At 34.6% G+C, this 12,366-nt stretch overlaps 1 protein-coding gene across 9 annotated transcripts in view; it reads right to left on the bottom strand.

The window, feature by feature from the left end:
* Window positions 1-12,366, bottom strand: part of PCLO (piccolo presynaptic cytomatrix protein) — a 377,965-nt gene that overhangs the window by 73,643 nt on the left and 291,956 nt on the right. For 7 of the 9 annotated variants that reach the window (XM_060414989.1, XM_060414990.1, XM_060414992.1 and 4 more), the window contains exons 11-15: window positions 11,027-11,135; window positions 10,420-10,487; window positions 9,166-9,380; window positions 4,269-4,319; window positions 139-263 (exon numbers count right to left, since the gene is read on the bottom strand). In XM_060414989.1, coding sequence (XP_060270972.1) covers window positions 139-263; window positions 4,269-4,319; window positions 9,166-9,380; window positions 10,420-10,487; window positions 11,027-11,135 — 568 coding nt within the window. Of the gene's footprint in view, window positions 1-138; window positions 264-4,268; window positions 4,320-9,165; window positions 9,381-10,419; window positions 10,488-11,026; window positions 11,136-12,366 lie in introns of those variants that run through there. The other 2 variants (XM_060414995.1, XM_060414996.1) reach the window with 2 other exon arrangements.

Raw genomic sequence — 12,366 nt, 5'->3', positions numbered from 1 at the left:
AATATGACATGTATTATAGATAAAACTAAGCAAAAGATATGAAGCTCTTTAGAGATCAGAAGACATTATCACTATTTTTTTTTAAAAAATCATACGGCAATACTTATGATACTTCGAAGAGATAACTTCTTTACTTACCCTCGCCCTGGAAGAAGGTACACTTTAACAAAGGGGTCTGAATAACCATTGTTGTCTCGAGGGACTAGGTTTCTTGCTTGGAGGATATGTATTATGAGATTTCCAAGATCATAGTTGATTTGAAGCTTAAAGGAACAGCAAATATTCCATGAACATTATTTTGTTTTTAAAAAAGCATATAATACATTATTGTTCAATATTTTGCCGGTATTTAAAAAAAAAAATTCTCATAAGAAGCATTAACTGTCACTTTCATTTTATTTGAAACTGAACAGACCAGTTAACGTCTAATTTAATTGGGAGCTCCCAGGCACACATTAATTACTAGTAAATGTGTTGTTCATTCTTTCCACTGTGAAAGTTCTGGCCTGTCTAAAATTCATTTAGAAGGAACATAACACAGTGAATGCTAGTTACATTTTTAAACAAAATTTCCACTGTTAGCAAGATCAGAAATGTTAATGTTCATAAATACAATTGCCAGAATTTTGAAAATAAATTAACTAATTGATAAATTTATTAGAAAATATCTTTTGCATTTCATCAAATAGTTCACAGTGTGTAGAATCATTATTTAAACACAAATACGTTAGTACTGAATTGTCAGGATATTTAAGAATGTTCAATTTGATCTCTTTCTATAGTACACTAGCTGAAAAACCTGTAGCTTTTCTTTTTGTGCCTGCTTTCTTAACAGAGTGAGGTTAAGATAATAAAATACAACTGTTCTTTAATCTCAGAAACTGAAGAGAAAAGAAGAGGCATTGTCTCACAGATGTCTAATGGCTGTTGTAAAGTTGTCATTGAATAGTAAAAGACTTACCATTCAAACTAAATTTTAAGAAGCCAGCATGATTCAAAATAATTGAATTAACCAATTTTTCTCCTTCAAAAATGAAAAACTCATTGGCATCGTTTAGAATAAGACAGTTCTGTTTGATGCTGTTTCAAATTATCAAATAACAGAAAGGAAAGTGAAAGTGTTAGTTGCTCAGTGGTTTCCGACTCTGTGAGGTCATGGATTGTGCAGACCCTATGGACTGTAGTTGGCCAGCGCTCCTCTGTCCATGGGATTTCCCAAAAAAGAATACTGCAGAGGGTAGCCATTCCCTTCTCCAAGGGATCTAGCTGAACCAGGGCTCAAACCCAGGCCTCCTGCATTGCAGGTTGATTCTTCACTGCTTGGGCCACCCAGGGCGCCCCAACAGAAAGGAAGAAATCTATACTTAGAAAAGGAAAAACCATAAATAAAAAATGAATGTACTTTTTATAATCATGCAAAACAGATATGCTATATTTATGTTGGAAATGGAATAACTTCGATGAGTCAGCCTGCATTTAAAATTTAATATTAAAATGATTTACTGATTTCCACATAATTTTGATCTGATTATGTTTTATGGCAGAAAAGGAATCTCTGTTCACTCCTCTCAGTACAGAAAGCTCCAGAGTCTCACTGACCACCATGAAAGCAATATGAAACATGCCACAAAGGGCCATGAAGGAAGAAGAGAAGTAAGAAGTCGAGGACTGCAGTAACTGTGTTTTAATGGAGTACTAAAATACAGGAATTATTCTGCAATTAATGTCACTGAGGTTTAGAACAGCTTCCAAATTTTTAAGGAGAAAATTTCCCCCTTTTTTTCCTTTCTCTGCTAGCCTAAAAGTCCACTTTCAACTGGTGAGGCAGCAAAATCATTTCTTATTGAAATAGAAATTTGCAGGATACCCTAAGAGAGTGCTTTCCAAAGTGTACTCTGTAAATTTGGTGCCTTAGAGAACACTTAGAGTTGCTCACATGTTACATGTAAGAGAAAATGAGATGCCCCCAGTAACCCTTAACCAGACCTATTCCATTCTGGCAATTCACTGTTTGGGTGTTTACACAAGGTTTCATCTGGAATAAGGCTTTGCTAAAAAGACAGAAGATAAAATATATATAAAAAAGAAAATCACTGTCATAAGAAAGTATCTCCCCTTGCCACCCCCCACCCCACCCCCCCCCCCAAAAAAAAAGAAAAAGGAAAGGAAAGCAAAGCAAATATACTGGGAGTTGAAAATATTAGAGCAAATTTCTACTATAAAATTAAAAATTACCACTGAAGTGAAAAGGAAATAACAAAACAAATGAATTTATTTACAAAACAGAAATAGACTCACAGACAGACAATGAACTTATAGTTGGTGGTGGGGGATGGGTGGGCAAGGATGAAGGAGAAGGGATGGTTAGGGAATTTGTGATGGACATGTACACACCGCTATATTTAAAATGGATAACCAACAAGGATACACTGTGCAGCACATGGAACTCTGCTCAGTGTCAAGTGGCAGCCTGAATGGGAGGGGAGTTAGCGGGAGAATGGATATATATGTATGTATGTATACATATATATATGGCTGAGTGCCTGTGCCGTTCACCTGAAACTATCACGATATTGTTTGTTAATCAGCTATACCCTAATTCAAAATAAAAAGGTTTTAGAAAATAAACCTTTCAGTAAAAAACAAGTTGTAACAAGCCAAAAAGAAACACAGCACATGTTGGCCCTTGAGCAAAAAGTTAAAAAAATGAGACAAAGAGATACTATGGATCAGAATATCTAGCATTTTCTTTGCTGCATGTGAAATGAAAAGAGATCACCTTTGGCTTTCTAGAAATGAGAAATAGCAGTGAGCCAGCAAGATCGAGGACACGTTGGTGACTTCAGTTCCATCCTGCTGGGTCCTTCTTATTAAGGTGCCCACGCTCTGTGCTTTCTTCTTCATTTCTACTCTCACTCCACTCTGCTTTAATCAGGGTATGCCCAGATGACAACTGATTTCTTTGTCTTTGTGTCCTCCTGTTTATAATACTTCCTAGAGGCTGTGGCTCTATGAATTTCTATGACATATTTGTTTCATTTAGCCTCTCCCTCACTCTAAAATATTTCCTGATCACTCTATTATGTTGTGGCTAACATCCTTCGGCTTCTGTTCAAGGTTCTTTTAATTTAGTCTTAGCTTATCTCTACAGGAACATTTTCCTGCAGCAGAGCAGATCTGCTCCTTTCATTACCCTCTGGCAGCAGAATCGTTCCTTGTACCATTTCTTCCAGGAAAACACTTCTCCTTTTTCTATGCTTATCCTCAAATTACTTCAAATCTGCTACCCTTTGTGAAAATGTACTGTAGATGCAACTAAGACTCACTGTTCTTTTACCTTATTGAAAATGTACTATCTTCAAATAGCTATTATTTTCTATTTTGTTAATTCTTTTCACGTGACATTTCTTACCTATCCTAAATTACTTTTTGGTATCATCTAAAGTATCATTTTTCTAATTTTTCTGAATCTGCCCATTTATGATGCAATATATAAACACAGAAACATGCACACAGAACTAAAAAAAAAAACAAAATGATTTAAACTATTTTCTTCTATCTTCCTGGGCAAAATCCTCTCAATTAATTTGATAAATTACAGATTGGTTATGACCTCCAGTATGAAAAACACTGCTCTAGAAGAACTGTTCAGCAATTATTTAGCAATTGTTGACCAGAGGAAGAAAAGAGGACAGCATTAGACTCATGAAACTCTCAATGCTGCTGCGGCTGCTAAGTCGCTTCAGTCGTGTCCGACTCTGTGCGACCCCACAGATGGCAGCCCACCAGGCTCCCCCGTCCCTGGGATTCTCCAGGCAAGAACACTGGAGTGGGTTGCCATTTCCTTCTCCAATGCATGAAAGTGAAAAGTGAAAGGGAAGTCGATCAGTCGTGTCCGACTTGACCCCATGGACTGCAGCCTACCAGGCTCCTCCATCCATAGGATTTTACAGGCAAGAGTTGTCTCAATGAGAAACGTTCAAATTTCCAGAAGAGTCTGTCATTTTTGAAACACATTCAACAACTATAAAGTAAATGAGACTTAATACATTGATACTGTTAAGGTATTAGGTAGATTTCAAAGTACAGATTTCCAGAGGTATAATTAGATTTAATAAAATATATATTGTATTAAAATACTTATACCTATCTATGTCATAAAACAGGAAAAGTTAAGGTTCTAATAGTGCTTACAATCTCAATAGACCAATGGGAAAAAGAGCCACAAAGATGGTATAATAATAATAATCTTTTAAAAGCATTCATACCTGAATTTCCCCCGTAATTGGATGAGAGACAACCTTTGCTGCATCAGTAGGCTGCAATGTTAAGACATATATTAGATTAATGGACAAACCCTTCACAGGATTTACCATTTAAACTTCCCTCTGAGTAAAGTTCTGTTTGGTCAGAGCACACTGCCTGGAAAGCACATTTTGTCCATTTGGTTGCTTCAGATTATGGTGCCTACTTACACTTCTCAATACATGTTTAATTTTATAGATACATAAATCTCTTTTTCATTGTGTGAAGCCTGTTTTGAAGCTATAATTTTATACCTGAAGTAGTACATGTTCAATTACTTAAGAAATAGAACAATTTTGGTTGAAAGTATTCAATTTAAGTATTAATGGATTTTAAATGTCTATAAGAAAATGAAAAAGATATTGTTTTTACTTGACTGCCTAGGAGGCCAAAAGTTATAAAAGTCCACCTTATATTCCTTTGCTGGGTTCTCAGTCCCGTCCTACTCTCTTCTAGAATGGGACACCCAGGTAAACACTTTTTAGCATTTCATACCCCTTTAATTAAAAGTCCATAACATTCGATCTAAGTTCACATTTCCTTAATAATTTTCTTATGTCAGTAAAGCCTTAAAAACCATCCAGAATGTGATCTGATAAAGTGATTCATTCTGCTGATTAAATGACTGATTACTGAGCTGTTACATTTCAGTAGAATGTACAAATTTGTACAAAAAAGGTTCATGTTTGGGAACGCATGTAAGAATTAAAGATTTTAAAATTTAAAAACTAAAAAACTAAAAAAAAAAAAAAAAAAAAAAAGGGAATGATGTCCCTGACTCTAGATCTATAACAGAATTTCAGGCAATGCGGCATCACTGTAGGGAGACATTTACTACCAGGCTCCGCCGTCCATGGTATTTTCCAGGCAAGAGTACTGGAGTGGGTTGCCACTGCCTTCTCCGTAAAATGGTCATATGTATATATATAACATAATTTAAACCTATGTCTAAATAATTTAGATTCACATTTTACTTATATTTACTCAGAAGCAATCACTTAAACTGGAACATTATTAATAGATTAATAATTACTTATAAATAATCATTCAGAACATTTAGTAGATGGTGTTCTAAATATACATAATTAATGTATAATTATGCTATGGTTTAAATATTTTTGTTTTAATTTACTCCATAATATTGTTTTATAATTTGATATACAGTTAGCCTCATAACTAATTAAAAACAAAAGGATGTTAAAATTATAATTTTCTAAATTAACTGAAGAACATATGCTATATTTGAACATATTACCTGATTCAGAAACATGTAAGCTTCAGATCATTGCTCAGTATTTCTCTAATCTCTCAATGTCCATATTTTAACATTGTAGGATTTGTAGAACAAATAAAAATAAGTATTGCCTTTTATGCATACTATAAATATCATTAAGTTTATTTATTCTAAGAAACTTAGTACCAGCTAAATGTTGATGATAAACCCTCCAAAAGATGAATAGGTAATAGTCCCTTTCTTCAAGAGTGTTAGCATCTATTCACTATATATTTCTGTAAGTATATAGAGAATCTCACTAATAACCAGATTTGATTATTATTATTACTACTAATAAGAATTAAAAAGCAATCTATATACCATCACTGTCAAGTAGACTATAATGTGAGCCCCAAAGGTTATTTCAAATACTCTAGGAGTCACTTTAAAATGTAAAAGTAAATGGTAAAATTAATTTTAAAAAATACATTTTATTTGGCTGCACCAGGTCTTAGCTGCACCACATCGGTAGCGTGCGGATGTTTTAGCTGGGTATGTCGGATCTTTGGTTGTGGCATGTGGAATCTAGTTCCCTGACCAGGGGTCAAACCTGGGCCCCCTGCACTGGGAGCACGAAGTGTTAGCCACTGGACCATCAGGAAAGTCTTGTGCAATTAATTTCTACTGACATATTTTATTTGATGCAATTTATTAAAAATACTATCATTTCATAGTGAAATCAATATAAAAAATGTCATGAGCTATTTTACCAGTTTTTTTTATATTAAGTCTTTAAAATCTGTGTGTAATTCACATATACAGCATGTCTCAGTTAGGACGAGCACATTTGAAGTGTTCAGTCGCCACAGGTGGCCAGCAGCCACTGTCATGGACAGTGAAGCTCTATAGTTGTTTCAGCAAAACCTCTGTAAAACAACACAGGTCACATTCTTGGCATGGAAAAGAATGACCACATATCATAAAATGTGTCAGGATCATTTCCTTAGTGTTTGTCCTATAAAACCTGTGTCCATCTTGCAATCATTACCAAAAACGTTCACATAACAAAAAAACTGTATTTTTTGCTCCCATAATATTATAAAGACTCACAGGTGCCACTGATGTTTTAATTTAATTTGAATTTATTTTGTTATGGTCTATGCAAGCTACTCTACTACGTGCTTAGGGAGCTATAAAGAAAATAAGAAATGGGTTTTGGTTTTTAATGAGTGTGCAGCCCATTTAGGAGGATAAAATAAGCAAACAAGTAACCATAATCAAGATACAAATTGTTTTAATAGACACATAAAGCATCTGGCACTTTGGAGGGAGGGAAGGAGGAGAGAAGGATAACTCTAAGGAAGGATTAGAATATGGAAAGGCCTAGTAGAGGAAGGGTATCTGTTATTTTTGTTTATCACTGGCTCTTCATTTTCTGCAGATTGTAGAGTAAAAGCAAGGCATGGCATAGAATGTCTTTCAGTTTACAATTATCTAGGCTTCGCCTCTATTTATTATCCCTATATCTTTTGTATACCATGATTTAAGCATACAATTTTCTGTTTCTCTCTTTTTTTTTTTTTCCAGTGGTGCATTCTCTTCAATGTTGGTTCCTTTTTCCCCTTTACCAAACTGGTTCATTAGCTAAATGCCAGCTTTCTTAACCCTACTGTCCTAGTGCCCTCTGCAGTTTTTAATGACCACCAACATTATAGCTTTACTGAATGTGTTTATATATCATCCTTCATCTATACTTAGATTCAGCTCAGTTTAGTCGCTCAAAGAGTCGTGTCTGACTCTTTGTGACCCCCTGAATTGAAGCACACCAGGCCTCATTAGCACTTCTTAAACTTCAAGGGGTATCACACTCACTTGGAGAACTTATTCAAACTCAGGTTGCTTGGTCTTATCCCTGGAGCTCCTGATTCAGAAGGCATAAGGGTAGGATCAAGAATTTGCATTTTTAATAAGTTCCTGCCTGATGCTGGTGCTACTGGGCTGAGCAGGCTTTGAGAACCACTGGTCTACATAGTATTCGGGGATGGATTTTATCCATCTTTGTATCTTGCGTACAAATTATGACTCATGGTACTGAAGGTGGCATCTAAAAATGTCTTAGGAAAGTAGAATGAGTTGATAACCCTAATAAATAGAGTACTTAGTAGCGAGGCTATTGTAAAGATCTGACAACATTAAGGTTCCTGTGATAATCTTCCAAGGAACATCCCTCTTCCCTAGGTAGAGGCAGAGAAGCTGACATTCCAGGCAGCAGGGATGAATTTTAAACAGGATAGAGACCTAATCCTATCACTGTGTCACAGATCCATAGTTGGAAGGTAGGTTAAGAGGAAGGAAGAGAGACTGGTGAGTGGAGTGACTGGTAGTAAATGCAATACTACAGGTAAAAAAGAATAATGCCCTGCTAAATGAAATCGGCAAGTTCAGAAAAGACGGAAAATTATTAGAGACTTATCAAAAAACTAGAATTCACAGCACTAGGATTCAATGAGTCAAAAGAAAAGACGAGACGGTGCTTTTATATTTCAACTTAATTTTCTGGGAGGATGGTGATGTCAAATGCTGAAATAAAAAAAATATCTGGATGACAGACTTACAGAATTTATTGTGTTTGGTGTGAAAACTTTGTTATCAGAGTTTGTCATGTCTTTAGGTCATCTGTGTGGAGATACTGAGAACTCTGAAATGGCATCAGCCTGTAACTTTGGAGACGGGGCACATCCATGAGGTAATTCTTCAAAATTAATACATAGTTGCATGTGGTAAAATATAGTGCTAAAATTTATTTTGAAATTGAGTCTATCTTTGAACTTATTCCTCATGAAACCGTAAACAACTTTATTTTCTGAAGTCCAGTCAACTTATCCAACCATAGCCTGTCCTTCCTATATATATTTCACCACATAAAGAAAAACCTTTATGTTGAAACAAACAAACAAAAAACCCTTTTAAATGTATTTATCAATCATGAAGAGAGTTTCTCTATTAGTAATCCAATCTATGGGGGAGGGAATTACAAATTGTCTATATTATCACCTGATACTATTAAATTAAAATTAATTTTATTTTATTTTAATTCCCCAGTAACTCTAAAATACTGTTAGAAACATTTATTCTAACTGAAGAACTGCATGAAGAGAACATTTATTAGTATGGAATTAGGGATACATTTCAAAATAGCAATACTGTATTACTGGCTTTCTTTGTTTCTTGTTGTCCTAAATTATCCTCATTTTTTGGTCCTTTTTACTATTTATTTAAATTACAAAATGTAACATAATTATATCTTGTTTCCAAAAAGATACAATGACTATATTTGATACACAAAGAGGTTCAGATTTATGTAACAACCACAAAGAAAAAGAACAGGAACCATCAGATACATTTTTTTTCAAGTCCCTCATAATAACAGCCACAATATTTTAAGAGAGAAACACATCATTTTGATACATCTTGATCAGTTTTATACTGAGATATGGAAACCTTTTTTGTTTGTTTCAGCAGATCAATAGGAAAGGAGAAATCACATGAGAAACACCTTTCGGACATGATACTATATTTCCTATCTCCTAATTTGAATAAGGAGCTAGAAAATGAGCAATTTAGAGGGTGCATTGGGCATTTCTCACCTTGCTGCTGCTGTGTTTCTTTTTGCTCACTGAGGGTGACCCTGGCTGCCCAGGACTGGGAACGGAACTGGATCCTGCTGATGTAGGACCTGAATGAACGTGAGATCCCTTTTCAACAACAGATGACAGAACCAGTGGTGACTGCTGTAGTGAGACCTTCTGGAGCTCTGCTGCCAACTGCTTGGGATCAACCCCTGGGGATTTCGCTTTATCCACTGCAACAAAACCAAATGGCTTCACATATTCTCAGTTTCATAGGTACTTAATACCATGGAACTTACCTGAGTTCTAGATGACAAAGTCAAAGTTTTATATAAAACATTTTAAATTAAAAAGAAACTACATGCAAGCGTATCTTTATAAATCTATTTCTAAGGAAGTCTAGAAGGTTCAGAGAAAAATTAAAGAGTACTGAATTACAGAGGAAATTTGAGGTTCCTATTATATCATTAGAAAAATGCTTGTAAATAAAACATACAGATAACTGAATGTATGATAAAATGCTCTATTTTATTCACTGGAATTTAATTTCTATGATCGGTTGTTTTTATTTCTTGAAATCTCATATATCTATTTTTCTAAGGGGAAATTTCAAAGAATATATTTACATTTACAGACATATGAAAATTTCTACAGGCTTTGGTCTGCTCTGTTTAGTGCCATAACCCAGACTCTTAGAGATACTGGCTATAGCATAGGAAGTACTTGGTAAATATTTATGGAACATGGAACAACAATATATTTAATCTTATAAATGAGCTAAATTTATAGACTATATCTGCTATCTAAGAAAGAGTTAAATCTACTTTACTGTGTACTTATATTGATTTTTATTTATTATAAAAGGCAATCAAATGTTTCAGTAGTGTTCAAAAGCTCAGCTATGCTAAAAAGAATTTAGTATTATCCAAAAATTATATAGGACCCAGAATAAATGACTCCATGAATTACTTTCATATGATGAATTTAATTTTAAAGAATTCAAAATGTGAATTCACACAGCAAGAATTTCATGTGAATTTCTTTAATGGCTCTAACAGGTATACATGTGTTTCCCTAGAATACTAAAATGAAACTCCAGTGCTTCTGATTTTCTTACTATTACATAAATATATGAACATTCCTCTGTCTCTACATTCATTTTTGCCTGTCTCTGTGATTGTGTCTGTATCTCATCTACAGCTCCATCTGCCTCTGCAACTGCTTCTCCATCTCCATCTTCACCACGCTTGGGAGCAGACTGCTTCCACCTACCAGCTTTTGGTGGTTCACGGAGTTCTAGGTGCTGGGGATTTTCAGAATCTGACAGCATATTGAGGTCCCTAAAATCAAAACCAAAAAAAAAAAAAAATTAAGAAAGCAATTGAGGACGTCTGAGACAAAAGGCCCCTTTTCCCAACTACGCTGAGTATTTTTTTCAGTAGGTAAATGAGAAGTGGTTAATGATATAAAGCAATTTCAAAGCATGCTCACCCTTCTAACCAAATATATATTTGCAATGCTGTTAAAAGTCAGCTGATAAAAATGATTATTTAAGGTGAAATCTTTATGGGTTAAATATAAGTTCATTTTGAAATACTGTACAAATCCATGACATCTAAATGGGTTTAGGCTTTCATTTAAATGATGCATGTTTCAAGAAAATCATGAAAGGGGACATAATCAGAAACAAAATTAGCTGAATTCTTTCTGTGCTTTAGACTTTGATTCCGAACACAAGACATCTATAAACTTGCATTCACTTTATTTTCTAATTACAAGAAATCTTGCTGACTGGCAAAGGTTCCACCTTAACAATTTTAAATTAAAAGAGCCATGAATAGCCAAAAAAATGGAAACAAAAAGATGGGGAAAAACTCACAGTCTTACACATATTTCTGCTTCCCCATTTTGCTGACTAATGATACTCTGCACTTCTTCATATGTTTTAGAAGTTAGAGGAATTCCATTCCACTCCAATACTTGCATGCCTAAAAAGAAAAATTCAAGTATAAAAAAAAAAAAAAAAGGCGTGCTATGTCTCATCTGGGTCCACAGGGCACAGAAGACATTGCTTTGCATTTAAAAACCACTTCAGCAGCCATTCAACTGAGCACACCATTTCAGAGAACATCAGTTCAGAGTTCTCTGGAACATAAATACCAAAACCATATGTAGTTTGATTTCATCAACTTACCTGAACATATAAAATGTATCTAATATAACATGCAAAATGTTGCTCTTGAAAAACCATTAAATATTATCAAACCCATGCATTTTGTTCACACTATTATGAAGAAAACATACTCGACTAAAATTAAACCAATTTTTTATGGGGAAGAAATAATTGTAAACACCAATATATTATTTTTTATGTACAGCAAGCAACTAGAAAAGTGTAAACTCTCATTATATTATGGAATAGGAGTAGTAGAAAAAATTGTTAGGATTTTGTTGTGAAGCTTCTTTTAAGAAATTGTTATAGCCTCAACTCTGCTCAGATAAAAAAGAGTTCCATTAAGTGTCTGTTACTTCACTACATGTAAGACAGTCCTAAGTAGAAGAAACAGATGTAATATAGAGGGCAGCATCATGGGTGTGTGTATGCTCTGTGCTCAGCAGGGCCCCACACTCGGTTTAATCCTTGCTGCTGCCATCTTGAAATTCTTAACACTGTTTGAACAAAGAGCCCTATATTTTCATTTTGCTCTGGGTCCTGCAAATTATGTTCCTGGACTGGTTACAGAGCATTTTGTGTTTCCTCTTTTTCTAGAAAGATAATGTTCACAGAAAAAAAGTAGCAACATTATTAGTATTTCAATATTTTACCATTTAGGTTTTTTGGTCCCTTTTATATGAGCTGTCAAATAATTTAGGGTGCATATTTGGCACAAATCACAGGGTCATATTATGTAGCTATGTGAGCTAGATATAAATTCAGTGAAACTACCCAAGTTATAGTGCCAGATATTTGGGAATGCTACCAGCTTTACCTGAGGAAAAATACCTGCCATGGTTAGAACATCATTTAAAAAGAAATACTTGTTGAACAATTAGGTTTTCAATGAGCTTCATAGATGCCAATGTGAAATTCCCTATTGTTCACTATCGGCTTCCACGGGAAATTCTAAACATGGCATGTTTGAGTCTTAAAAGTTTTAATGATTTTGATATACATTGGTAAAAAGTAAGGGAAGTTCTTTTACCATTGAGAAATGGCAA

Source organism: Ovis aries, chromosome 4, assembly GCF_016772045.2.
Source record: "Ovis aries strain OAR_USU_Benz2616 breed Rambouillet chromosome 4, ARS-UI_Ramb_v3.0, whole genome shotgun sequence".
Taxonomy (NCBI): Eukaryota; Metazoa; Chordata; class Mammalia; order Artiodactyla; family Bovidae; genus Ovis; species Ovis aries.
The sequence above is the reverse complement of the archived record's forward strand: the minus strand, read 5'-3'. Positions and strand labels throughout refer to the sequence as shown.